At 54.3% G+C, this 27,704-nt stretch overlaps 2 protein-coding genes across 3 annotated transcripts in view; both read left to right on the top strand.

Moving 5' to 3' along the window:
• The window catches only part of Grik5 (glutamate ionotropic receptor kainate type subunit 5), a 65,072-nt gene extending 58,448 nt beyond the window's left edge, over nt 1-6,624 (top strand). The window contains 5 exon segments of the mRNA XM_052760606.1: nt 420-585; nt 931-1,156; nt 2,478-2,606; nt 2,698-2,819; nt 5,664-6,624. Of these exon segments, the coding sequence (XP_052616566.1) occupies nt 420-585; nt 931-1,156; nt 2,478-2,606; nt 2,698-2,819; nt 5,664-6,089 (1,069 nt within the window). The 3' untranslated portion in view covers nt 6,090-6,624.
• Nucleotides 6,625-10,624: 4,000 nt separating this feature from the next.
• Atp1a3 (ATPase Na+/K+ transporting subunit alpha 3) overlaps nt 10,625-27,704 on the top strand; it is a 29,500-nt gene continuing 12,420 nt past the window's right edge. The window contains exons 1-14 of one of the 2 annotated variants that reach the window (XM_052761190.1): nt 10,625-10,793; nt 15,542-15,667; nt 15,764-15,823; nt 15,983-16,186; nt 18,647-18,760; nt 18,854-18,988; nt 19,678-19,795; nt 19,909-20,177; nt 22,333-22,531; nt 22,610-22,719; nt 22,823-22,957; nt 26,107-26,299; nt 26,554-26,729; nt 26,812-26,948. In XM_052761190.1, coding sequence (XP_052617150.1) covers nt 10,788-10,793; nt 15,542-15,667; nt 15,764-15,823; nt 15,983-16,186; nt 18,647-18,760; nt 18,854-18,988; nt 19,678-19,795; nt 19,909-20,177; nt 22,333-22,531; nt 22,610-22,719; nt 22,823-22,957; nt 26,107-26,299; nt 26,554-26,729; nt 26,812-26,948 — 1,982 coding nt within the window. In that variant the 5' untranslated portion in view covers nt 10,625-10,787. The remainder of the gene's footprint in view (nt 10,794-15,541; nt 15,668-15,763; nt 15,824-15,982; nt 16,187-18,646; nt 18,761-18,853; nt 18,989-19,677; nt 19,796-19,908; nt 20,178-22,332; nt 22,532-22,609; nt 22,720-22,822; nt 22,958-26,106; nt 26,300-26,553; nt 26,730-26,811; nt 26,949-27,704) is intronic. The other variant, XM_052761191.1, reaches the window with a different exon arrangement.

The following is a 27,704-nucleotide window of genomic DNA, read 5'->3' as shown; positions in this document are numbered from 1 at the left end:
AATCCCCCAGTGAGGGGCTGTGGGTGTGACTCAGTGGTAGAGCCCCTGCCTAGAATCATCCAGTGAGGGGCTGGGGGACACGGCTTGGTGGCAAAGCACTTGCCTAGCATGCTTGAGACCCTAGTTCTAATCACTGTACTGCTGAAGAGTTTCTCCATTCTGTACAGCTTTTTTAGCTGCCTACATTGAGAGTGTATTTCCAAACCATCTTCCTCAGAAGTTTCTGGAAGCAGTACTTAACCCAGGGAGTCAAGTTCTGGAACCCACATTCCTGGCTTCTGCCCTAACTAGCAGGCACTGAGCCTTTTGAAAGTCAGAGCCGCTGGGGTCAAGGGTCAGGAAAAGCCCGGGGGGGGGGGGGGGCGCAGGTTGCAGGTCAAGGTGGTTTCAGCTTGTAGCTCATACTTCCCACCCCTCAGGTGGGCCTTCACCTTGATCATCATCTCCTCCTACACGGCCAACCTGGCTGCCTTCCTCACGGTGCAGCGCATGGAGGTGCCCGTGGAGTCGGCGGACGACCTGGCGGATCAGACCAACATTGAGTATGGCACTATCCACGCCGGCTCCACCATGACCTTCTTCCAGGTGGGGCACCCCTAGAACCTCTAAGGCTAGGTATGAGGGCAGTAGACATGCTTGGGGTTGTGGGGAGAGCTGCTACCTGGCTGGAAAGCCCGACCTTTACCTGGTGAATGGAAACATGGAGGCAGATGCGGATCTCATGTGAGCCAGCACTGGGCAGTACAGGCGGAGGGTCAAGGAGGCTGCTGGGAGGATTGGGCCAAGTAGTGTGAGTTGTCAGGAGGAAGGACGGGAAGCTACAAGGTGAGAAGAATTCACTCTTGCGTGTGTGGAAAGGGGAGGGAGAGGGCTCAAGGGAAACCAGTAGAGTGGCCCTCACCCATCTTCCTTCATACTCCCTCTGCCAAGAACTCGAGGTACCAGACGTACCAGCGGATGTGGAACTACATGCAATCGAAACAGCCTAGCGTGTTTGTCAAGAGCACAGAGGAAGGAATCGCCCGAGTCCTCAACTCCCGCTACGCCTTCCTCCTGGAGTCCACCATGAATGAGTACCACCGGCGTCTGAACTGCAACCTCACCCAGATCGGGGGCCTCCTCGACACCAAGGGCTATGGCATCGGCATGCCGCTGGGTATGAGCATGGCTAAGCTTGAAATGTGGGAGGAGATGTGGGAGCCATACTAACCAAGATGTGTGAGTGAACCCAGGAATATCCCAAGCCCTCCATAAGACAAGCAGCCTTGCTGTGTGACCCTGGACAGGTGCAGTCACCATCCTAAGCCTGTACACTTTAAACATGCAAAAAGTCAGCCTAGAAGCTGGTGAGCTCCAGCCTCGGGGGATAGTAAGAGAATTGAGGTGACTTTGCATGTACACCTCAGTAAACATGAGCTACGAGACGCAACACCTCCGTGGGAGACGAGATTTTGGTTTGTTTGGTTTTTAGTTCTTTGAGACAAGGTCTCACCTTCAAGTAGGTCAGGTTGTAGAAGAAGATGACCTTGAACTTCTTGATCCCTCCCACCTCCACCTCCACATACTAGGGACATGTGGTACATATACCACCATGTTCAGCTGTACCGGACTTGGTTTTCTTCGCTTCATGTTCTCTACATCAATCCTACATCCTCGCTCAGAGCAGATCCTCAGGAGAAGCAGGAAGGAGCAAGGGGCAACAGTTTATACTTCAGGACACACTGTTTCAGTGCCCGGTGATAGAAACCCCAATACTAGTTTGTCTCCAAACTTTGGTAATATTTTCTCAAGTGGTGAGACCTGGGTACTTACTCTGTCGGCCCAGAACCAACAAGCATCCATCATCTCCCCTTGCCCATATCTCTCTACTGCCTAGCATTCAGTAGGTGCTTCAGCTTCAGAATAGAGGGCCCAAGGGGAGCACGTGACGGGGAAGAGGAGGAAGGATACAGAAGTGGGAGGATGGGGATCCACTCAGCCAACTGCTACAGGGCTCTTCCAGGTGGCAGGCATATTAGGGTGTAGACAGAGCCGTGTCCTATGGAAGCAGGCGTGGCACGTGCTGTGGACAGGTGTATTTTGGCAAAGACTGACAGCAGGTGGAGGGCCTGGCGCCTTTTTTTAATCAAGTGTCCAAAAATGACTTGTGAGGAGCCAGTGTGTAAGCAGGGACCCAAGGGAGAGGAGGGAAAGGGTGTACCGGGCAGAAGCAAAGGCTCTAAAGTAGGGCTTTGTCTGGCAGATATGGGGACCCACCAGGAGGCCAGTGTGGCAGGGCTGGGTGAGCCTTGAGCCCAGGCTCCTAGGAATGGCAGCGCCATGACAGAGCGCCTGATCCTGCTTGCATCAGCTTGGAGAGGCCTGACCTCTCTCTTGGCTGTTGTGTGATGAGATCGGGTAGAAGCTGGGAGAGGTGGCAGGGCAGGTGGGATTTGGGGTAGTGGGGCCCATGGCCATCCCCCCATGTGCCCGGCCAGGCTCCCCGTTCCGGGATGAGATCACGCTGGCCATCCTGCAGCTCCAAGAGAACAACAGGCTGGAGATCCTGAAGCGCAAGTGGTGGGAAGGTGGCCGGTGCCCCAAGGAGGAGGACCACAGGGCCAAAGGTCAGCCACCCCCTCCTGTGCGGGCTCTTTCCCAGAAACCCCGTGGGCCCACACCCACACCGCCCATACCCTGGCTGTCCCCACCCTCCAGGTTTGGGCATGGAGAACATTGGCGGTATTTTTGTCGTGCTCATCTGCGGCCTCATCATTGCTGTCTTCGTGGCGGTCATGGAATTCATCTGGTCCACGCGGAGGTCAGCGGAGTCCGAGGAGGTGAGGAGATTGACTGTGGCTGGAGGTGGAGCAGGGGAGACCCCAGGGGACATTAAGGACCCAAAGTGGTGGGTTGGATGAAGGAGTGGGAAGATGTAAGAGATGGGGAGGGGTCGGGGAGCCAGAAGTTAAGAGAAGAGCCAAGGAGCTCCTCGTTAGATAAAGGAGGTCCCAGGAGAGGTGACAGGTCAGAGAACTGGACAAAGAATCTAGGCTATGAGAAAGGACAGAGAAGGGAAGGAGAGTGATGAGAATCACCAGAGAAGCAGGACCCTGAAATACAAAAAAAGAAAGAGCTGGTGCACTACGGAGGCAGAGGTAGGAGCATAGATCGGCTGTTCACAACTGTTTTCATCAACATAGTGAGTTGAAGCCCAGCTTGAGCCACATGATATCCTGTTTGAGAGGCAGACTGACAGGCAGACAGACAAACCAAGCATCGTGGCTTCATAATCCCAGCACTTGAGAAGCCGAGGCAGGAGGGTTGCCACGGTTTGCCTCAGCCTCTCAAGTGGTAGCACTGCAGGAGTACCCCATCATACCCATCTAAGACTATGATTGAGAGGCCGTTCTTATATGTTCCTTATGATCCCTGAGAGGGAAGCAGGGTGAGGAAGCGGCTGGGCCAGTCTTCATTATGGTGGCCCTGGAAAAGGCAGGGCAGAGAGAAAATGCAGCAAAGGACTGGCTGGTTTGAGTCATGCTGGTGGGCTTAGAGCATGGGCTGTCTTGTCTTGTCTTGTTTTTGTGTCTGTGGCACTGGGGGTAGAACCCAGGGCCTCATGTATGCCCGGTAAATGAACCCCACTGGCAGTTTCTAAGCAAGTGCTCCACCAATAAGCTATATCCTCAGCCCTATTTTTGCTTTTTATTTTAAGACAGGATCTCACTAAGTTGTCCTGTCTGGCCTTGAATTCACTCCTTAGCCCAGGATGGCCTTAAACTTGCAGTCCTCCTGCCTCGGCCTCCTAAGAGGCTAGGGTCACAGGTCTGCAGCCCCAGGCCTCTCTAGATTCACTAGTGTTTGGTTTGCTGGGAAGGGTGGTTCAACCCTTAGCTCTCTAAAACATGGCTGATTCTGAGAGGGACAGCCTTCCACCAGCCTGTAAGATCCTGGAACATCAAACATCCGGAAACAAGAAGTAAAAGCATCATCATGCACACACTTGGTGGCAGCTGGCAGGAGTCCTCTCAGTTCCTCGAAGGAGGATCTCGCTGCAGGGTTGCTTAAGTGCCCTCCTGGGCAATTCACATCCCCCAGAGCTGTGATCCAAGAGAGAGCAAGGCACGAGAGTCTGGTCTCATCCTGTCACTCAGCGAAATCCTGATGTAATGTTGGAGAGGACCTCAGGACTGCCAGGGGGTGGGACGGAGACACTAGATGCCATAACTCCCAAGTGTGGGTCTCCCCCGACCCCCAGCCCAAGATTAATTGTTTGTTTAGTTTTTGTTTTGGTTCTATTAAGTTGTGAGTTTGGATGTGAGTGTGAAGGTCAGAGGTCAACTTTGAGGAGTCCATTCTCTCCCTTCACCATGTGGGGCCCAGAGATGGAACTTGGATCAACAGCCTCAGTGGCTGAGACATCTCACTAACCCTGGTTTGGTTTGGTTTTTGGAGACAAGGTCAGGTTATGTAGCCCCCTCTGGCCTTGAACTCACTATGTAGCTCATGCTGGCCTGAAACTTACAGTCATCCTTCTGTCTCAGCTTCCCAAGGCATGTGCCACCACACCCAACTCCAGAGTCTGTAATGATGTCCCACTGGGATGTCTAGTAATGAAGCATAGTGCCAAGTGTCCCTCTCCACACAGCAGAGCCAAGTCTCCACTTGTTCAGGCCAAGTGTGGGCATTATCTATCCCTCACTCCTTCCTCTCTCTCCCTCACCATTTCTCAGCAAACCCTGTGGGCTCTGCCTTCACAGGACAACCCTCCAGCAGCCTCCCTACCGGGCCCCCTGCTCCCCCTTGCTCCCCATACAGTCTGTTCTCTGCACTAGCCTTCAGCCCTCTTCTTCGATTCTCCCGTGACTCTGGAGTAAACCAAGAGCCTTGTAATGGTCCCCGCCCTCGGGCATCACTTCCTCCCTCTCTCCCCATTCCTCCCAAGCCAGGCCCCACCTCAGCACCTTCGCACTGGGTTTCTGTCTACAATGCTCAGCCCCCCCAGGTCTTTTATCACGAGGCTCACCTAGCCTTCACATAGAGGTCTCACGGAGGAGGGCTTCCGCATCTGCTCTATCTCGGAAGTCAGCATCCTGCCCGTCCACACTCTATGTTTATTTTATTTCTCTCCCAAGCACCTATCGGACAGAATATATATGTTTATAGTTGTTGTTTTCTATCTCTGCATACTTGAGGAGGGCTGGGCTCTATTTTTTTTTCCCTGTCTCCATTGCTGGGAATGGAACCCAGAACCTTACACATATTGGGTAAGCCCTCTACCACTGAACCACATCCCAAGTCCCAAGGACCAAGAATTCTCTTTTATTCTTTGCTGTAACTCGGGGTGCCCAGATCAATGCCTGGCACTAAGTAAATATGCCTTGCAATAATGTGGGTGCAGAAACAGGAGGGAGAGGGTAGGGGAAGTCAGAAAATATTGTGTGGCAAGACAGGAGTCAGAAAGTGAAAAGGCAGATTCAGGGACAAACACAAGGAAAGATGAAGCTGAGAAAGGAAGGGATGGCGGTGGGGGAAGCGGTACAGAAAACACCAGCGTTGGCTAAGGAAACAGAACTGGGAGGTGAGGAGGGAGTGGGAAGGAGAGGAGAGGTGCAGGAAGGAGGTGGGGGCGGGGAGGGAGGTCGCGGCGTGCCCCGCGGTGACCGTCTCGCTGCCCCCAGGTGTCGGTGTGCCAGGAGATGCTGCAGGAGCTGCGCCACGCCGTGTCTTGCCGCAAGACCTCGCGTTCCCGCCGGCGCCGGCGCCCGGGCGGCCCGAGTCGGGCCCTGCTGTCGCTGCGCGCGGTCCGAGAGATGCGACTCAGCAACGGCAAGCTCTACTCGGCCGGCGCGGGCGGGGACGCGGGCGCGCACGGAGGTCCGCAGCGCCTCCTGGACGACCCCGGACCTCCCGGGGGGCCCCGGCCCGCGGCTCCCACGCCCTGCACGCACGTGCGCGTCTGCCAGGAGTGCAGGCGCATCCAGGCGCTGCGGGCTTCGGGGGCTGGGGCGCCCCCACGTGGCCTGGGCACCCCAGCTGAAGCCACTAGCCCTCCCCGGCCGCGGCCAGGCCCCACAGGACCCCGCGAGCTGACTGAGCACGAATGACCATGGACGGGGCCGGGTGTGCGCCCCAACTGACTGCAGGGACGCGATGCGCCCCAGATGGACAGGAAGCCGCGATTTTGCCTTCAGTTCCCGGTGAATTCCGAGCCCGGCTCCGGAGCCGGCCTGCGACTCCTAGTGGACTCGAGCGAGGGTGTCGCGGACGCCCGCATTCCATCCCGCGCCGAGGGCGGGAGGAGCGCAGAGACCGAGGACTCCAAGGGCTGGGGATTGTGGGGGGCCGCTCCCGGAGTTGGAAAGCGGTCCGCGGGGAGGACCCCAACCTGGGACTGCTCAGACGCCCCAAGACTTGACACGGCTCTCCACACTTCTGGAGGTGGGGAGGGCCTCTGGACATGTGGGTGTCCCCTGGTGCCCCTCCTCTCTTCTCTTTCTCTCTTTTTTGGGGGGAGAAACCTCAGAATTTCTATGAGACGCCCCCAGGGAGAGGGTCAGTTGGGCCCCCTATACCTCCCCCTGCCACATCTCAGTCCCTGTTGGAATAAAAAAAAGAACAAAACCCCAAAACTGGGGGGTACGTGGGTTTCATTTTCTGGGGGGTGGGAGTGGGAGGTCAACGGGTGTTTTTAGACACTCGGAGTCTGCGGAGAACGGAAAAGAGATTTACACACTCGCCACCTTGGGCAATGCCCGAAACATGCAGGTCAGCTCAGGTCCCAGCAGCCGCCCCCTCTCCATTGACCTTCTCTCAGGACAGAAGGAGGCTGCGACAGAGACCCTGGGACAGATGGAGAGATGCAGGATCTGGAAGGGCGGAGACACTGAGAGGAAAGACACGGAAAGAATGAAACCAGATGGGGCTGGGGGATGGGAGAGCCTGGGAACTGTTGGTGTTAAAGTCTGGGGTGGCACCTATAGTGGCGGTGTGGGACTGGGCTACAGTGAATTGAGAACTTGGGGGTCGCGTGTGTGACCCCTGTGAAGCCACCTTCAAGAGTGACCGAACCTTGAAGTTATGTCCCTCCCCAGGCCTCAAGAGAGGGAGCGAGGAGCGGGAGAAGGGGGCTGAGGGCTGGTTGAGCAGGGAGAAGGGTGGGCCTGCCTTCTGTCCCCGCCTTCCTCGCCACTCTGGAGGTTTCTGTGGAGAAAGGACGACTGAAGGTCACACGGCCTGATCCAGATCGAGGCCGAGCAGGAAAGAGAGAGAGATGCGGCGCGGGTGGGGGAGAGGCGGACGGATAGGGAAGAGGGAAAAAATCTTGAGGACAAAATGGGCTAGGGCTGCAAAGTGTTGGAGGCGAGAAGAGGGAGAGATTCTTAGAGGAAGAGAGGTTGCAGAAAGAGACCCGGTGGGTGGAGGGGACGCAAATGAAACGGAAGGTAAAGGGCACAGGCAGTTGAGGTGACAGACAGGAAGTCATAGAAAGCTAAAGGAAGATCGAGGGGGACCCGAACGACAAAGGGAACAAGATCAAGAGCATGGAGCTGCTGAGGACAGAAGCTGGGCCCGCCCTTCAGCCTCGACAGGATCTCAGGAGCTGTCCGTTTCAGCACCCGGCGGCCCGCCTGGCGCGCCGCAGCAAGGCCACGCCCCAGGAGACCCCCAGCCCGCACCTCCATGTCAGGCTGCTTCACGCTGTGTCCTTAGTCTCCACTTGGCCGCTTCTGTGTCTCAGACTCTTGCTGTGTGTGCCATTCCAGGCCAGCCCCAACATCTTCCCCCTCTCTGTCTTTCTACGAGACTGATCAATCATCCTGCTGCCCTGGGGCTGGAGGCTGTTGAAGTGGCTCTCATTGCGGATTTTTCTGGTTTCCCCCTTCTCTGCCCCAATAGCACGAGACTGCTCTTCTCCAGGGTCTGTCCTCATTCCCTAACCCACCGAGTTTCTGCCCGTATTATCTCTAACTCTCCATGTTTGGCAAACCTATCCTCTGCCCAACTTCTAAGGTTCCCCTTGTTTCTGCCACCCTCACTGAACATGTCTGCTACTATCTTCCTGGTTTTGTTTGGTCTTGTTTTTTTTCATCTCTGCTTTTGCAGATCTTTTCTTCTGTCTTGTGTTTGTAATTCTCCCTGGCTCTGGGGTGGCTCTAGTCTGTGTCTCTCGTCTCTCTCCTTCCACCTCTCCCTACGAGCTCTGCTGTCCTCCTCCATCTGGGGTGACCTTCCGAAGTCTTCCCTCCCCCTCTCCTTCTGCAGAGCACTGGGAGCATGATGCATCAGTCATCAGTCTAGCCAGGCTGGTGTCTGAGGAGGAATTACATGAGGGAAGCTGAGCCTGTTTCTGGGGTGGGATGTGGGGAGCCTCTGACCCCCAGCCTGGCTAGAGGGCAGGAGGAGCACATATCCCCTGGGATCTAGGACCCCCTCCCCTGTCTTCCCTGACTCTAACCCTGTCCTCTGTGGACCAGCCACAGACCTCCAGGCTTACATACTGGGAGATGGGAGGCACGGAGGCATGAATGTTGGTAACAATCCCTCCATCCCAGGGTAAGGAACAGACTCGAGGAAGGGGTGTCTGAGAGCAATGCACCTGAGCTGAAAGATGGGGCTCCTCCTCCTTCTTCTCATCTCCATGGCAACAAGCCTGATCTGCAGGTCCAACCTCCTTTGCTGCAGAGTCAGCCTCCCTGTTACCATGGCAACAAGGGACAGCAGGAGAGATGGGAACAGGCCAGAGAACAGGGTTGTGATGAAGCTCTGGGTGCTGGGGGAAGCCCCCTTCCTCCTTCTACTGTGGCCCTATCTATTTCTGCCCCAGGCCAACTCTCTGTGTCTCTGTGTCCCTCTCTCTAGATTTGAATGTCCCCTTGAGGTCAGGATCATCTTAATCCCCCTCCTCCTCCTCCTCCTCCTCCTCCTCCTCCTCCTTCTTCTTCTTCTTCTTTTTTTTTTTTTTTTTTTTTTGAGCAAGGTCTCACTATGTCCTGGAGCTCACTGTATAGACCTGGCTGGCCTTGAACTCATAGAGATCTGCCAGCCTGTGCTTCCCCAGTGCTGGGATTAAAGGCATGCACCACCATGCCCAGCAGATCATCTTAACCTTAACATGAACCAAACCCTGACCCCACACAGGCTTACTTTGGGCTCCTAGCCAGAGTTCTCTCTCTTTCCCCATCCCTGTCTTCTACCAGCATCCCCAGGGAGAGTCCAGAATGTTCCTCATAAGCAAAGTGTGTCAGGGTGGGGATGGAAGGCTCTGACTCCACAGACTCCAATGTGGAAACTAATGGGTGCTGCGTGGGGGGGTGTATGGCAAGGTGTGTGTGTGCATATGCCTGTATACACACAGTGTGATGTGGGTGTGGCATGTGGGTAGGGATGTTGGGATGTGTTTGGAGGTGCAACAAAGTTATACACGACAGTACAGTAATGTGTGATGTGTGAGAAGTGTGGGATGGTGTCCCATGGCTTAGTTCTGAATGACTTGTGTTACCTGTGAGTCTGTGCCCGTCTTTGCCTGTCATCCACAGCAAATATCTGTCCAGTTTGTGCCGTGAGCCTTCTTTCATGCCCTGACACACTGGGGAGCAGTGCATGTGCAGGTGTGTTCGACGGCATGTACGTGGGACAGTGGCCACAGAGGCTGCTGCTATGGGGATCCGGAGGAAATGTGTGTCCAGGCATGTGCAATGGTGGCAAGTGGAGGAATCTGTTAGTTCTCCGTGTAAGATGGTGCAAGGTCAGCTGTGGTGCAGTGTGTGATGTGAGTCTGGGAGGTGGTGTTCGGAGGGCGTGGGCTCTCCACAGCACTTCCGCATCGTGACTGTGGTTCTGTGGTGATGTGGTGGGTGTAAGGGCTGTGTGCTCTTCGTGGATGCCCCCCCCACCGGGTTTTGAGCCTCTGGTTGAAGGATAGTGGTGATGAAGGTGTGACTGGGATATGGTTGTGAGCCTGTGGTGGTGTGTGTGGAGGTGATGGTGGTGCCTAACTGTGGTGCCTCCTGGGGTGTTCTTCTGGCTTTGTTGTGTCTCCTGTGTGGTATGTGTGGTGGTATCTTACTGGGTAGCTCAGTCGGGGTGGGGACACAGTGAGGAGGGTCTTAGGACTCTCTCCCACCTCTGCAGCACTGCTCCTCAATTTGGGAGCCTTCCTTGTTGTCTGTTTCCCCACCAGTCCCCCTCCTGCAGTATCTTCTCCCTGAACAGTGTCCAGCACAGACTCCTAGGGTCCCCCTGCGTATTGCAAGATGGTGGTGCTCTGGGGCCCTGCATTACTGCATTCTCTGGTGCTTTCCTCCCACCCTGTGCCCACCACACTCCCAGGAGGCAGTTTCCGAGGTGCTTCCTCCCTCAGAGCCTCCATCCCTGAGGTCCCTCCCTGCATCAAGGGGGGCTGATCTCTAGGTCCACCATCCATCGTGGGGTGTCGGAGATCCCCACCCCCCACTGTGCTCAGCTCCCCGGTGGCGCCGCCACTTTGCAGAGACAAGGTTGGAGCGGTGGAGGGGGAAGGGGGAGTACAGCTGCAGTACCGGGGGCCGGGCCTCGAGCTGTCCGTCAGCTCAAAGCCTCTCCTGATTGGCCTGCGCCGCCTCCCCCCTCGGGCGCGGGCATATGAGGAGGCAGAGGCCCCGGCCACCGCAGCCTCTGTGCGGTGGGACCCACGGACCGACAGACGCACGCTCCCACCGCGGCGCGGGCGCTGCAGAGGCCCACCAGCCGGAGCCCGCGCCTGAGCCGGCCCTGCGGCCACCACTCACCAGCCCGTCCGTCCCTCTTCCCACGGAGCCGCCAAGATGGGGGTAGGTGCAGGGGTTGGCAAGGCGCTGCGTGTGTGTGATTTTGTGGGTCCAGTGACACTGGGTTGTGCAGGAATTGGGGGGCTCCCGCATTCCTGAGCTCTGGGGCCGAGTCTGCGGAGACCCGCGAGCCGGCTGACCTGACCAGTTAGTGTGATGGTGTGTTTGGGAGAGCGGGCTAGTGAGTGGAAGAGGGTCTGTGGCGCATGTTGGTGGCTTTGTCCACGGGGGCGGGGGCTGGCCCTTAGCATCTCGGTTTGACCTTGTGCGGTTGCTCGTGTGCCCGTTGCATGAGTGTGGTGGCACGAGTGCAATTGCTTGAGGGTTGAGTGCGTGTGCGCGTGCTCCTGGCTCCCTCTAGCAGCGGGGTCTGCAGCTATCCGTGCCCTCCCCCTCCATCTAAAAGCCTGCAACCTGTCTGGGTGTGTCTGAGAGCTATGTTAGTGTGTCTAGAGGGCATTGAAGACCCCTTCCGCTCCCCGGGTCCCCTAGCCCAACGCAGATAGATCCAGGCTATGGGATGGACATGAGATGACCTCTCTTTCTCCTTCCAGGCCTGGATAAGGGTGATCTGCAGTGACCGACTTGGGGCTGCAGAGTTTGTACAGCCCCTAATCTGGGGGGGAACAGACATGAGGGGCTAGGAAGAGGGGGAGGAGCAGGAAAGAAATGGCTGACAGACAAGTGCCTGGCTGAGGGTGTGCAAGCACAGTCGTGTGGGGGGAGTTTGCATGCATGCTATGTCCTTGCCTCCGTGTCCGTGTGTCCTTCTCTGTCTGTGCGTCTCTCCAGCAGATGCAGCCTCCTTCCCCGACTGACCACCTGACCCCTGCTGCAGCCCTGGATTCCTCCTTGTGTGTCTGGGGTGGGACTTGACTTGGGGAGGGCTGACAGGGAAGAGAGTGGATAGATTGGGGACCACCGGATAAAGAGAAAGGGTCGGCATGGGGGTACCAAAGGGAACATGAAGGATGGGGAGAAAGATGGCGGATGGAGGCTGAAGGGCCTATGGATGAAGATGGGGGATGGAGCTGCTGATACATGGGGTTGGGGTGGGTAAGGGGGGATGGGAAGGAAAACTAGGTGGGGGAGGATTAGGGGAGAAAAAGGGGGAGATGAGAGTCAGTGACCGCTTTCAGGTAAGTGGACTGAAGCTGGGGAATGTGGAAGATTGGGGAGAAGAGAAGGGTACCGTGCTTTGGGGAAGGGTGGTCTTAGATAAAGAAATGGGGAAGGAAATTAAACTTCGATGTCGGAGAGACAGACGTGGGCGGAAACAGTGAGAAAGAGACACCAAAAAAAACAAAGTAAGGGACAAGACACAGACGCAAAGAGAGAGACTGAGGTGGCAGACCGGCATGGAAAGACACAGAAAGACAAAGTGAGAAACTGAGGCTGACATGGAGAGAGAGAGAGAGAGAGACAGAGAGAGAGAGAGAGATTTCTACCCAGAGACCAAATAATAAATAAATAAATTAATTAATTAATAGCTCCCCTGGGGGATGGAAAGAGGAGGCTGAGGTCGGAAGGTAGGCCAAGGTAGGGGTGTTTAGAAAGGACAGTCGCAGGTGCCCGGGGTGGGGGCTGTGGAGGTGCAGAGACCATATGAGCCACGCCGCTGTGAGGGAGGCAGAACGACGGCAGAGCGCATGGGAAATGGTTAGGAGCTGCAGAGGCGGGCTGCAGCGTGACAGGCATGTCCCCCGCCCCTAGAGGTGCTCCTGTCCTGCAGTGCGCCCATCTGGGCTTCCTGCCTTCCCTGGGAAAGCCTCGGTTCTTCATACCAACAGATGGAAGCCACCTCTAGGGGAGTCTGGTCATGGCAAGGGCAAGCAGGAGCTAACCCAAGGTTGGGTTAGCAGGGACATGAGCATTACTGTCCTTCGACTCCCAGTCCTCCCTTCTCAGAATAAGGGTTCAGACCCCCCATCCCCCTCCCTCAGACCCAAGAGACCAGGCCCAGCCTCCTCCCTCACACCTAAGAGTCCAGGTCCCAGCCCTTCTGTGTCAGAGCCAGAAGTCCAGCCCACTTTTTCTCATGGGGACCCACACTGCAGCTTCCCAGGGATTCAGGGACGGGGCAGCTGATTCCCCTGTTTCTGACAGACCCCGTCTGTCCTCATGCTTGCCACCCTGCTCACTTCTCCACCTTGACCTTATAACGTGCTGTCTTCATATCTCTCCATGTGTCTGCCTCATCTGCAAAGGTTGGCATACCACCCTGTAGCCCCTAGTTCAGGGTGGAGGATCAGCCTCCTCAAGTCTCTGTGCCTCCTTGTCTGAGGCACAGTCCTGCTGCAGGGCTGGCCTGGGGCCAAGCTCCCGCCTCCCCAGTTCACGCCTCCTCGGGATTCCCAGGCTTCGGGGCTACGGGCCCCTCCCGATCCTCCGAAGTCAGCCTGGGGCCTGGGGGCAGACAGCAGGCAAGTCAGGCTGCTACAAGGTCACAAGGAGATTAGCGCTGAGCTGTACTGAGCCTCCTATCCCAGCTTGGCCCTGGGCCTGCAGGATCTGTCAACAGCCCTCTGCAAGCACTGAGCCTCAGCCCACCTTTCCTGCCAGCCTCAGACACGCTCCCCATCTGCCCAGACCACCAAACCGGAACTCAGTCCAGGCCTAAGGCTTTTTTTTTTTTTTAATTGCTCTTTGGTACCGCCACGCCACCCCCCCACCCCCCAATTCTTGCTCATTCCTCAAGTCTCAACCATGCCCATCCCCTGCTCAAGACTGTCTGCAGTACACAGCAGGAGGAAAGTCAGATGCACATCTTGCCCATTAAGCCCCTTGGGAATGACTACTTATAGGCAGCACACTGCCTCCCACCGGAGCCTTTGTCCTCGCTGTCATCCGGGGTGCCCTTTCCTCTCACGATTTGCCTGACCTCTGGGGGTCTCCCAAGATCTGCTGAGTCCTTTGAGGCACCCACAGTGCAGAAGACAGGCCAAGCAAAGAGCTGTGCGGGGGAGACAGGCAGTGACCTCCATGGAGACCTTGCACTGGAAAGATGGGTGCCAACGCATAAAGAGAGCAAAATAAGTAGAGCAAGGATAGACACACAGACACACAGACGAGACAGGGCTGGGTGTCCAGCGCATGCCTGGCAGCCAGACATTTAAAAGGCAGGAACAGGGGGACCACCACGAATTGAGAATAGCCTGGTCTACATAGTGAGACAGACGGGGAAAAAGATGTTCTAATAAAGACGGGCCGGGGGGTGGCGGGGGGGCTCTAGTTGAGACGGAGACACGTAGAAGGATGGAGGGAGGAAGATCCCAGGGTGAGAGAGTAAGGGAGAAAGACTGACAAAGAGAAAGAGCTAGAGCAAGACAGACAAACCAGAGAAGATGGGACACAGGCGAGAATGAGACCGAGACCCCAGGAAATACCCTGAAGAGACGATGATGGCAGAGCAAGGCAACAGACAGCGCACGCCCTCAGAGACGATCTGAGATCCCAGCGGACGCCACCCTGGGAAAGAGAGAGGACCCCACAGGCTCAGAGATTGAGACGGTTTGAGATAACGGTGTAGGAGACAGATGGTGAGAACCGGAGACCGCAGAGATGAGACGGACTCACAGAACCAGGGACAGAAGGACAGAGACAGCACCACATGAGAGGAGAGATAAAGGAGAGAAGCAACCTCGATGAGACACAGAGACGGGAGAGACATAGAGGCAGAAGGAGACAGGGATGAGCTAGCAAGTAAATACAAAACAGACCCGAAGAGACAGATTAGAGAGAAAGACAGACGGCGAGGACATAGCCACAAAGCCAGAGACAGAAGCCCGGGAAAGTTCAATAGGCCCACAGAGAAAAGACAAGAGGATGCACGGAATGCTGGGGGTGCAGCCCAGTGGGTAGAGCGCTTGCCTGGCATACACAAAGCTCTGTGTAAACAGTGTCTGGGGGTGCAGGCCTGTAACCCCAGCCCTGCAGAGATGGAGCAAGGGGAACAGAAATTAGCCTTGACTACATAGGGAGTTCAAGGCCAGCCTAGACTGTGTGAGACTTTGTCTCAAAGGTGAACACACACACACACACACACACACACACACACACACGCACGCACGCACACACACACGAGCCAGACATGGTGGTTCGTGACCATATTTAGCACTTGGGAGGCTGACGCAGGAGGACTGTTATGAGTTCCAGTCTGTGATACATAGTGGGTTCTGGGACAGCCTGGGCTAAAAAATAAGACCCCGTTTCTTAATTAGTAATAATTAATAATAAGTTAAAAGGGTCCGGTGAGTAGGCTCAGTGGGCAAAGGAAGTTTCCCTCTCAGCCTGATGACCTGAATGACCTGAGTTTGAGTGCCGGGACACGCATGGTGGAAGGAAAGAACCAACTCCTGCAGGCTGTCCTCTGACCTCCACGCATACACTATCGTGTGCACGCACACACACGCACACACACACACGCACACACAAATAAATAAACAAATAAATAGATAAATAAATAAATACTTTTAAAAATTAAAGTGGTGAAGGGGAGATACTCATAGACACAAGGAAAGAGACCAACAGACCCCAAGCCCCAGAGATACCTGGACCCAGACACAGTGAGGCCAACTAGATGAGACAAGTCTCGGAGGGGTTCTGGGAGCTACCCAAAGACACTAGGAAGGCACAGTGAGACACTGAGAGACACAGAGGTAACCCTAACCCCAGAGAGGCAGAGGCCAGGCCAAGATGAGCGCCGGGGCACGCAGGGCCGGTGTCGCTCTGGAACCCCTTCTCGCCCGCAGTCTGGTGGCTCTGACAGCTACCGTGTCGCCACCTCGCAGGACAAGAAAGATGACAAGGGCTCCCCCAAGAAGAGCAAGGCCAAAGAGCGCCGGGACCTGGATGACCTCAAGAAGGAGGTGGCCATGGTAAGTGTCACCTCCCCCTCGCGACCAACCCACAGTAGTCCCACCTGCCCAGAGAAGCTGTGTGAGATGGTGAGCCATCTCCCCCAATCATTTCAGACAGAGCACAAGATGTCAGTAGAAGAGGTCTGCCGGAAATACAATACGGACTGCGTGCAGGTGAGGATGGGCGGAGCCAGGGCTGGTGTTGGGGCCCTGGGTCTGAGGGAGGGAGGGCTGGAGACTGGTTTGTTCTGAGTACTTGTGGGTGCTGTGGTTTTGATGTGGGGTGCCAGGGCTTCTCCAGGAAGGTTCCTATATGAGTGCCATGCTTCCTAGGGTCTGACACACAGCAAGGCCCAGGAGATCCTGGCTCGAGATGGACCTAATGCGCTCACACCACCACCCACCACCCCGGAATGGGTCAAGTTCTGCCGACAGCTATTTGGGGGCTTCTCCATCCTTCTGTGGATCGGGGCAATCCTCTGCTTCCTGGCCTACGGCATCCAGGCAGGGACTGAGGATGATCCCTCGGGTGACAATGTGAGTATGCCACACCCTGGCCTGTGCAGGAACACAGACACAGCCACCTCTGCCCCTCTAGACTTTTCAAAGCCTCCTCCTCACCTTTCATCATCTAGCTGTGACAATTACCTCTGAGAAAACAAGATCAGAAATAAGGAAGCCACAGCTCCAAACAGCCTAAGACAGCTGAGGTGTGGTTCAGTGGTGGGGTATTTATTTGGCAAGGTTTCCTGGGGGCCTGGGCTCAGTTCTCTGCATTCACAGAGGATATGTGTGGTGGCACACTACTGGTATTCTCTCACACAGGAAACTGAGGCAGGAAGATTATGAGTTTGAGTCCAGACTAGGCTACGTAGCAGAATCCTGTCTCAAAAAATGTTGTTGGCTCGGAAGAAGGCTGAGTAGGTAAAGCACTTGCTGTACAACCAGAAGGGCCTGAGTTCAAATCCTCAGCACCCACTTGAAGCTGACACACTGGCATGCATCTGTAATACCAGTGCTTCTGTGGGGAGATGAGGCAGAGACAGGAGCATTCCCGGAAGCTCACAGGCCAACCTGCCTGAAGTATGCAGTCGGGGTAAAAGAGAGACCACAGGACTAGAGAAACGGTCCAGCGTTTGTTCAGCAACTAAGAGCGTTTGCTGCTCTAGCAGAGGACCTGGGTCCGGTTCCCAACACCCATATGGTGGCTTACAACCATCTACCACTACAGTTCCAAGGGGTCCAGTGCCCCCTTCTGGACTCTATGGCACAAGGCACACATGGCGTGCAAAGATACGCATTGGCAAAACAGTCATATGCAAATAAATAGGCAATAAAAAACAAATAAACAAAAACCAAGAGGCCCTCTCTCAAAGTGGAAAGTGAAGACCCATACTTTATGTTGCCCTTCTTCCACACATGCCATGGTGCATACACATATGTACACGTGCACACGCCCTTGTTCACACGAAAGAGTGCATGTGCACATAGTTTTTAATTATAAAAGAGGAAACTGTGTAGGTCAGCTGGTAGAGTGTTTACCTGGTGTGCATGAAGGCCTAGGTCTGATCTCCAGCACCATACAAAACTGGGTGTAGTTGTGTAAGCCTGTTGTGCAAGCACTGGGGAGGCTGAGGCAGGAGGATCAGTTCAGTGTCCACCTGAGTGAGCTACAAGAGACCCCAGTTAAAGAGAAAAAGGGGTTGTGGGATGATCTAGAGTTCTGGCTTAAGGCTCTCCGACCTCGGCGACTTTGGAGACAGGTGCCACCGGATGGTCACAGCCTAACAAATGACTGGGGATGAGGAAGGTCAGGGGCTCATCTAACCCCACACAGGAGACAGGCGTGAGACAGGGCTGTTACAATCCTCACACCTGTGGGCACAGAACCCCACACAACTACGCAGAGGTCTTCACCTGTATATGAGGAGTGAACCTGGAGCGTCCCATAGGAAGACAGGTTCAAACACAGGGACATAGGCACACACACAGGACACAGGTGCCCTCTGGACAGAAGCGGACCAGCTGAGCCAGACATGGTGGCCAACACCTGTCATGCCAGCATTGAGGAGGCTAAGCCAGGAGGAACAAAAGTTCAAGGCCAGTCTAGACTACAAAGATCTCATCTCAAATCAGTGGTGGGTGAAGTGGGCTTTAATCCCAGCACTCAGGAGGCAGAGGCAGGCAGATTTCTGTGAGTTCCAGGCCAGCCTGGTCTACAGAGTGAGTTCCTGGACAGCCAGGGCTACACAGAGAAACCCTGTCTTGAAAAAGCAAAACAAAAACAAAAAAACAGACAAGAAAACAGAGCCAGATTCGGTGATACATGCTTGAAATTCCAGCACTACAGAGGAAGAGGGCAAGAAGATCCAAGAGTTCAGGATCATCCTCAGCTATGTGGCAAGTTCTAGACTCGCCTAGGCTATGTCTCAAAAAAGAAAAAGGAAGAGGTGGGGGTTAAGCACTTGCCCTTTAGGCTTGAAGACCTGAGTTTAAGCCTCAGAATTCCTGTAAAGAAGCTGCTGTGGTGACAAGCATTTGTAATCCCAGCACTAGAGAGGTGGAAGCAGGCTGACCCCTGGAGCTTGATGGCCCTGGCAGCCTTGCCCGCCTGATAAATTCCAGGCTGTGAGAAACCCTGTCTCTAAAAAATATAAAAGGTATATGGTGCCCAAGGAATGTAACCTGAAGTGGTCCTCTAACCTCTGCGCACACACGCACACACACACACACACACACACACACACACACAAAATACAAAATGTAATAATTTTAAAAAATAATAAACACAAAAAAGCGGAATAACAGACTCAAACACACAGTCTTATAAACACAAGGTGAGGCCGACAGGCAGATACACAAGCAGACAGGCACACACACAAAGAATGAGGCCACAGGCAGATGCACAAAGCTCCCTCGCGGACCTGGGGGTGAAGGTGAGTGGGGAGTGTGCACAGCTATTGTGATGACGTGTTCTGTCCACATGTGTTCCCACAGCTGTACCTGGGCATTGTGCTGGCCGCTGTGGTGATCATCACAGGCTGCTTCTCCTACTACCAGGAAGCCAAGAGTTCTAAGATCATGGAGTCCTTCAAGAACATGGTTCCCCAGGTGAGGAGGGCCCAAGGGGACAGAAGGAAGTGGCCAGATGGGACTCCCTGGCCGGGGAAGTTCCAGGGCTTGACTCTTCTCTCTCACACCCAGCAAGCCCTCGTGATCCGGGAAGGTGAGAAGATGCAGGTGAATGCCGAGGAAGTGGTGGTCGGGGACCTGGTGGAGATCAAGGGTGGGGACCGAGTCCCAGCTGACCTTCGCATCATCTCAGCCCATGGCTGCAAGGTGAAGTTCCAGCTCTGTTCTCTGCTCTCAGGAATGAGGAGGAAGATCTCCTGAGTGCCTCATAGACCCCAGAGCTCCAGACCCCAGCCCTCCTCCCTCAGACCTAGAGCTCCAGGTCCCAGCCCTCCTCCCTCAGACCCAGGGATCCAGACCCAGCCCTCCTCCCTCAGACCCAGGGATCCAGACCCCAGCCCTCCTCCCTCAGACCCAGGGATCCAGGCCCAGCCCTCCTCCCTCAGACCCAGGGATCCAGGCCCAGCCTTCCTTTAGACCTGGTAGTCTAGGCTCAGGCTCATCCCACAGGAATTCTGAGGGACTTTTTTTTTTTTTTTTTCTCCGAGACAGGGTTTCTCTGTGTAGTTTTGGTGCCTGTCCTGGATCTCGCTCTGTAGCCCAGGCTGGCCTCGAACTCAGATCCACCTGGCTCTGCCTCCCAAGTGCTGGGATTAAAGGCGTGCGCCACCACTGCCCGGCTTCTGAGGGACTTTAGACGTGGGCCAGAGGTGCTATTCCTGCCCACTGTCCTTTAATATCCTGCCTCCCGGTTTCCCAGATGCCACAGGCCAGTCAGGGCTCTCCTGGCTTTTTCTGTAACTTCCTGGGACAGGCTTTACTTCAAGGCCCCCTGGTTCCTTGCTCTCTGTCCCTGGGCCTTGTACTGAACCGTAACTCTGCCATTCAATCCCCAGGTGGACAATTCCTCCCTGACTGGTGAATCTGAGCCCCAGACCCGCTCCCCGGACTGCACACATGACAATCCCTTGGAGACCCGGAACATCACTTTCTTTTCCACCAACTGTGTGGAAGGTGAAAGAGGGGCCCCAAGGGCACACAAAGAGAGCTGTGGCTCAGGAGGTGGGGTACCCCGCCGCCTCCTGAGTTCTAGCAGACCTGATCTTCTCCTCCCTTTGGCCCTGCAGGCACCGCTCGGGGTGTGGTGGTGGCCACGGGTGACCGTACTGTCATGGGCCGCATCGCCACCCTGGCCTCAGGCCTGGAGGTGGGCAAGACGCCCATCGCCATTGAGATCGAGCACTTCATCCAGCTCATCACTGGCGTGGCGGTGTTCCTGGGCGTCTCCTTCTTCATCCTCTCCCTCATTCTGGGATACACCTGGCTTGAGGCTGTCATCTTCCTCATCGGCATCATCGTGGCCAATGTCCCCGAGGGGCTTCTGGCTACCGTCACGGTAATGCTGAACACCGAGGGAGGGGGGGCTGGGGCCACAGGACCCCTGGGTCTGAGGGAGGAGGAAGAGGGTCTGATCCCTAGGTCTGAGGTTGTCAGATGCCCTGGAACTGGAGTTTCAGAGGTTATGAGTCGCCACATGGATGTTAGGAACTGAACCCAGGTCCTCTGCAAGAGCAACAAGTGCTCTTCCCACTGCACCATCTCTCCAGCGCCTCAGCACCTTAAAAAGACAAAAAAAAAAAAAAAAAAAAAGCCGCTTTATTTTATGTTTTTGTTTGTTTTTTTTTTTTTGTTTTGTTTTTCGAGACAGGGTTTCTCTGTGTAGCTTTGCGCCGTTCCTGGAACTCACTCTGTAGACCAGGCTGGCCTTGAACTCACAAAGATCCGCCTGCCTCTGCCTCCCGAGTGCTGGGATTAAAGGCGTGCGCCACCACCGCCCGGCTCGCTTTATTTTATGTATATGAGTGTTCTGCCTGCATATATGTGTGTGCACCATGTGCATGCCTGATGCCCTTGGAGGTCAGAAGAGGGCATTGGATCCAGTGGAACTGGAATGACAAACAGCTATGAGCCACCATGAGGGTGTAGGGAACCAAACCTGTCTTCTCTGCAAGTCCAACAAGTGCTCTTAACCACTGAGCCATCTGTCCAGCCCCTGCCCCGATTGCAGTTTAATTCAATTCACAAAATTAAGATGCACGCACTCATTGCAAAAGTGGAATAGCAGTTGTTTGGTTTTTTTTACAATTTATGTATTACATCTGTGTGGCTGGGTATGGTAGTGCAGGGTGTGGGTGTGTGTGGGTGTGTCTGTATTAGCACTTGCACACACACACCATAGTACCTAGGTGGAGGTCAGCAGGCAACTTTCAGTTCTGTCCTTCCACCACGTGTGGGTCCTGGGGATTGAACTCGGGTCGTCGGGCTTGGCAGCCAGTGCTTTTATCCACTGAGCATCTCACCAGCCCACTTGTTCCATTTTTAGAATAAAGTAATGGCCGGGCGGTGGTGGCGCACGCCTTTAATCCCAGCACTCGGGAGGCAGAGGCAGGCGGATCTCTGTGAGTTCGAGGCCAGCCTGGTCTACAGAGCGAGATCCAGGAAAGGCGCAAAGCTACACAGAGAAACCCTGTCTCGAAAAACCAAAAAAAAAAAAAAAAGAAAAAAAAAAGAATAAAGTAATGCTCCCCCACCCAATACCCTGTCTTCAGCCCCCACCCCAGATGCACGAAGTGAGTGCATTGTTTAAATATGGCCCTTCCCTCCTTCCCTCCTCCCTTCCTCCCTCCCTCCTTCTCTCTTTTTATTTATTTTTATTTTATGCACATTGGTGTTTGGCCATGGATGTCCAGTCCCCTGGAACTGGAGTTACAGACAGTTGTGAGCTGCCATGAGGGTGCTGGGAATTGAACCGTCCTCTGAAAGAGCAGCCAGTGCTCTTAACCACTGTGTTTAAGATACTATAGTCTTTTTTTTTTAACCATTTTTTTCTTTTTTTTTAAATATTTTTTTAAAAGATTTATTTATTTGTTTGCTATGTATACAGTGTTCTGCCTGCAGGTCAGAAGAGGGCACTAGATCTCATTACAGATGGTTGTGAGCCACCATGTGGGTGCTGGGAATTGAACTCAGGACCTCTGGAAGAGCAGTCAGTGCTCTCAACCTCTGAGCCATCTCTCCAGCTCTCTTTTTTTCAAAAATTTTTATTGAAATTTTTTATTTTATAGAAAAAAAATGCATTACACCCTGACTGCAGTCTCCCCTCTCTCCACTCCCCCCAGTCCTTCTTATTTTCTATTTTTAATTTTAATTGTTACTTATTTGTGAGCTGCCTGATGTGGGTGCCGGGAATCAAACCCGGGTCCTCTGCAAGAACAGCCAGTGCTCTCAATCACTGAGCCATCTCTCCAGCACCCACACACACACACACACCCAGCTTCAGTTGCTTTGAGTGTGAGTCTGTTGTACCTACGGCCTGTGAGAGCATTCTACTGTGTGTTTTGAGGCCACATCTGTGTCTGGTCATTTGTCCAACAGCCACCCCTACCACTCCAGCCTTGTCTTCTCACACTCATCCCACAGCCCCGGGTGCTCCCCACGGCAGGTGAAGTGCGCACATCTGTGCAGCTCCCCTGTCCTTGCCCGTCCTCTAGGTGTGCCTGACCCTGACTGCCAAGCGCATGGCTCGCAAGAACTGTCTCGTGAAGAACCTGGAGGCGGTGGAGACGCTGGGCTCCACTTCCACCATCTGCTCAGACAAGACTGGCACCCTCACCCAGAACCGCATGACTGTGGCCCACATGTGGTTTGACAACCAGATCCACGAGGCCGACACCACTGAGGATCAGTCAGGTCAGTAGGGGCTCAGGGTGGGGACTAGGGCACCCCATCCCAGGGGGCCTTGTGGCCTCACACGTACGACTCCTACAGGGACCTCTTTCGACAAGAGCTCACATACCTGGGTGGCCCTGTCCCACATCGCTGGACTCTGCAACCGGGCTGTCTTCAAGGGCGGGCAGGATAACATCCCTGTGCTCAAGGTCGGTGCAGCTGCCTGCCCACTGTGACCAAACGCCCCTTCCCCCTCCTCCTCCCCCCTCCCTCTCCCCACTGCTGACTGACCAGGCTTTCTGTCTACCGCAGAGGGACGTGGCCGGTGATGCCTCTGAGTCTGCCCTGCTCAAGTGCATTGAGCTGTCCTCGGGTTCCGTGAAGCTGATGCGTGAACGAAACAAGAAAGTGGCAGAGATTCCCTTCAACTCCACTAACAAATACCAGGTACGAACTCCAGGTCTGTGTGCTCTGTGGGTCTTCCTGGGACGATATAAAGAAATGTCTGTCTGAGCTGGGTGTGTTAGTGAACACCCGTGAGCCCAGTGCTTGGGAGGTAGAGGCAGGAGGATCTGGAGTTCATGGTCATCCTCAGCTACATAGTGAGTTTGAGGCTAACCTGGGCTATACAAGACCCTGTCTTAGAACAAGAAACAAGTCAGGCATAATGGCACAGGCTACAATCCCAGCACCAAGGAGGTGGAGGTAAGCGCATCAAAGCTATCCTCGGGTACCTAGCAAGTTCCGGGCCAACCTGGGCTACATGAGACCCTGTCCATCCTGGTGGAGCGTGGTGAAAGGATGGGATGATTAGGGTTAATTACAGGAAACGAGGGTGACAAGTTACTTACAGGAGCTTGGAATGACTCAAAACAGCTGCATCACCAAAAAAATGCCACCTGTGGGTGATGACTCATGAAAGCTGTGTTATCCAAGTCCCAACTCCTGGACAGCTGCGGGGACAGGAGGGAGGGCTGGGTGACTCTCCCCTTCCCATACATGAGTGAGAGCCTTCTGTAGGTCACCACGGAACTCTGCTCCATGATAAAGCACCAGTCATGTCCGGCATGGAGGAAATAGCTGCTTTACCACACGGGGACAGCGACCAGGGGTTGCAGTTTCTCTACGATTCCCGAGTTTAGCCACCTCTGTCCCACTTCCATCTGGCTTTGGGGCAAGATACTAATCTTTACCGAGCCTCAGTTTCCCATCTGTAAAACTGAGGATGAGGATAGAGGAGTGGGGGAAGGGCAGTGGCTGAAGCAGAGAGTTCCATAGGGAGAGGTTGAAATGGGGGGCGCAGGAGCCACGAGCGTCCTATAGTAGAGGGTGGGCCCTGGCCACCGTCTCAAGAACAAGGGTAGCATTTTTCACACGTTTTCCAGATATGTTTTTAAGCCTCTTGGTCCTGTTTTAGGTACTGGGGTACACGGGGTAATGAGAGGAGCAATGAGACCCTTCCTTTCTGATACTCAAGTCCTAGGAGACAGATAATCAAAGGTTGAGGGGAGGAACCCTGCAAGTTTAAAGAGTGTTCAGGCAGCAGACAGCACGTGCAAAGGTCCTGAGGCAGGAGTGTCACCTGCCTGAACTACCGGCAGCCAACATGGTAAGGGACCGAGGACAAGGCATACAGAACTGTGGGAGCTCTGAAGGCTGTGGGGGAGAGCCGGCTATGACTCTGAGAGGGCCAAGAACCATGACAGGAAGCAGAGGAGGGAAGACAGAACCTGTAAGTTAGAGAGTTTTATGAAGCTACAACTCACATACCAGCAGCAGATGTGTTAGTGTGCTCGGATTTGGGCAACCACCCACAGAGTCCATTTTAGATTGTGTTTTACCACCTCAGAAAGAAACCCCGCACTCTCTCAGCTTCCACCCACCCCTTCTCCAGCAGGCCCTGCCCCCAGCCTCAGCAAACACTAACCTACTTTCTGTCTCTGTGGATTTACTTGTTCTGGACATTTCATTAAAAAAAAAAAAAAAAAAAAAAAAACGGAATCGTGTAATACTTGACCTTTTTAAAAATCCGTTTTATTTTGCTCCACCTCGTTCTCAGGATCCATCCACACGTCCACCAGAGCCTCATTCTTTTTTTTTAACATTTATTATTGTGCGTATATGATGGTGGGGGTTGCTTGTGGAGGTCAGAGGACAACCTTGTGGAGTCGGTTCTCCCCTACCTTTATGGAAGTTCCAGGGATGGAACTGGGGTCTTCAGACTTGAACAGCAATCACCTCTACCCATTGAGCCATATACCACCAGTTCCCTAATGACTTTGTTTGGTTGGTTTTGACTTTTTCGAAACAGGGTTTCTCTGAGTAGCCCAGGCTGTCCTGAATCTCACTCTGTAGACCAGGCTGGCCTCCAACTCACAGAGATCCACCTGCCTCTGCCTCCTGAGTGCTGGGATTAAAAGCGTGCGCCACCGTCGCCTCCATCGCCTCCACTGCCACTGCTGCCGCCACCACCACCAGCTGGATCCTCGTGACTTTTTAATCTATTTTCTCTTTTATTTTATTTTTTCAGTATTTTGAGACAAGGTCTCGCTTTATAACCCAGCCTGATCTAGAACTCACTAGGTGACCCTGGCAAGACTCAAACTCACAGTGATTCTCTGCTTCCGCCTCAGAAGTACTGTGGTGGCAGATGTGGGCAGATGTTCCCAGCTGCTTTAGGAGAAAAAATATACTTCATTGTGTGACTGTGTCACACCTTGCTGACCCATTCATCTGTCGATGGACAGTTGGGCTGTTTCCACCTTTGGGGAAACTGTTGAGCTCTTTGCCAAAGTGGATGCAGCATTTTTCACTGACTTATGGTTTCTTTTTAGTTTTTATTTACTTTGGGGCTAGGAATGGAACCCAGGACCTTAGTGTTAGCAAGCACTTTACTTCTGAACAACACCCCTACCTTTTCTTGATGGATTCTAGGCAGGGGCTCAACCACTGAGCCACACCCCCAGCCCCTCACTGGGGGATTCTAGGCAGGGGCTCTACCACTGAGCCACACTCCAGCCCCTCACTAGGGGATTCTAGACAGGGGCTCTACCACTGAGCCACACCCCTAGACCCTCACTGGGGGATTCTAGTCAGGGTCTCTACCACTGAGCCACACCCCCAGCCCCTCACTGGGGGATTCTAGGCCATTATTCTGCTGTTGAACTTTGGCCCAGGCTGGCTGATATAGGGAAAGTAGATAAGAGATTAAAGTGAGGGTTAATGATAGCTGGATCCTGGGGCTAGGGCAGCAGAGGAGAGAGTGAGAAGAGATTAGATTCTAGGTATGCTTCAGAGGCAAGCTAACTGCTAGATTGGGGGTGGTTGTACACTGAGTTCCGACAAGGCAGAGAGAAAGTATATGATCCAAAGACAGCTGGAATGTCTGTGAGAGAGATGGACAGAGACAGAGAGACAGAAAAGGGTTGAACAGAGATCCCCAGGAAACTTGAGAAACAGGAAGAGGCCTGGAGAGATATGGGCAATGCTCTTAGGCATCTGTCCTATCCTGGCATGGGGAAGGTACTCTCCCTACCTGGGTGCAGACAACTTCCGGGTTCCCACATGGCTTAAGTATACACTCTTCTCTGTTGCAGCTGTCCATCCATGAGACTGAAGACCCCAATGACAACCGATACCTGCTGGTGATGAAGGGCGCCCCAGAACGCATTCTGGACCGCTGTGCCACCATCCTCCTGCAAGGCAAAGAGCAGCCTCTGGATGAGGAGATGAAGGAGGCCTTCCAGAATGCCTACCTAGAGCTTGGTGGTCTGGGCGAGCGTGTGCTGGGTGTGTATTACGGGTGGGGCAGGAACAGGTCCGGCTCTAAGGACTCTTTGGGGCCAGAATGCACCGTGAATGAATGAGTGGATGAATAAGTGAGCAAGTGAATGAATTCGTTGCTGAGAAACGAATGCTGGTTGGCTCCTGGCTGTGTGGGAGACTGACTGCAGAGAACCCAGACAGCTGGGAGCAAATGGGATGCAGATATGGAGGTCTTGAGGCTGACGCCTTCATCTACCCTCCCTTGTCCCTCTCACCAGGTTTCTGCCATTACTACCTGCCTGAGGAACAGTTCCCCAAGGGCTTTGCCTTTGACTGTGACGACGTGAACTTCACCACAGACAACCTTTGCTTTGTGGGTCTCATGTCCATGATTGACCCTCCCCGGGCAGCTGTCCCCGATGCCGTGGGCAAGTGCCGCAGCGCAGGCATCAAGGTGTGTCCTTGGGCAGCTCGGTGGTTGTGGTCGGGGGCGGATGCAGGATGCCAGGCTACCCCCTAAAACACAATGATTACAGGTCATCATGGTCACCGGTGATCACCCCATCACAGCCAAGGCCATTGCCAAAGGTGTAGGCATCATCTCCGAGGGCAATGAGACCGTAGAGGACATTGCGGCCCGGCTCAACATCCCCGTCAGCCAGGTCAACCCTAGGTGAGTAGCCACGCCTCCTCCAGATCCTGCTTACAGGGCCCTCCGCTTGGTCCTCAGTACCGCCCCAAACAATACAAACACAAAGTTTAGAAAAAGCCAGTTATGGTGGTGCATACCTATAATACTCAAAGGAGGAGGCAAGAGGTTGAGAGCTACACAGCAAGATCCTGTCTCTAAACACTAAGGACTGAGAATATAGCTCAGAGACAGTGCTTTCCTAGAATTCCCCAGTGAGGGGCTGGGGTGTGGCTCAGTGGTAGCGCCCCTGCCTAGAATCTTCCAGTGAGGGGCTGGGGTGTGGCTCAGTGGTAGAGCCCCTGCCTAGAATCCCCCAGTGAAGGACTCGGGGTGTGGCTCAGTGGTAGAGCCCCTGCCTAGAATCCCCCAGTGAGGGGCTGGGGGTGTGACTCAGTGGTAGAGCCCCTGCCTAGAATCCCCCAGTGAGGGCCTGGGGGTGTGGCTCAGTGGTAGAGCCTCTGCCTAGAATCCCCCAGTGAGGGACTGGGGTGTGGCTCAGTGGTAGAGCCCCTGCCTAGAATCCCCCAGTGAGGGGCTGGGGTGTGGCTCAGTGGTAGAGCCCCTGCCTAGAATCCCCCCAGTGAGGGGTTGGGGTTTGGCTCAGTGGTGAGTGCTTGCCTAATAATAAGAGGCTCTGGGTTCCATCCCCAGCACCACTCAAAAAAAAAAAAGGTGTGTGGGAGGAGCAGGTTACAGTAATTATATTTAAATATTTCTTTTTGAGACAGTGTCTCACTA

This window comes from Peromyscus californicus, unplaced genomic scaffold, assembly GCF_007827085.1.
Source record: "Peromyscus californicus insignis strain IS unplaced genomic scaffold, ASM782708v3 Scaffold_4__1_contigs__length_199733344, whole genome shotgun sequence".
Lineage (NCBI taxonomy): Eukaryota > Metazoa > Chordata > Mammalia > Rodentia > Cricetidae > Peromyscus > Peromyscus californicus.
Note: the sequence above shows the minus strand (reverse complement) of the source record. Positions and strands in the feature narration are given on the sequence as shown.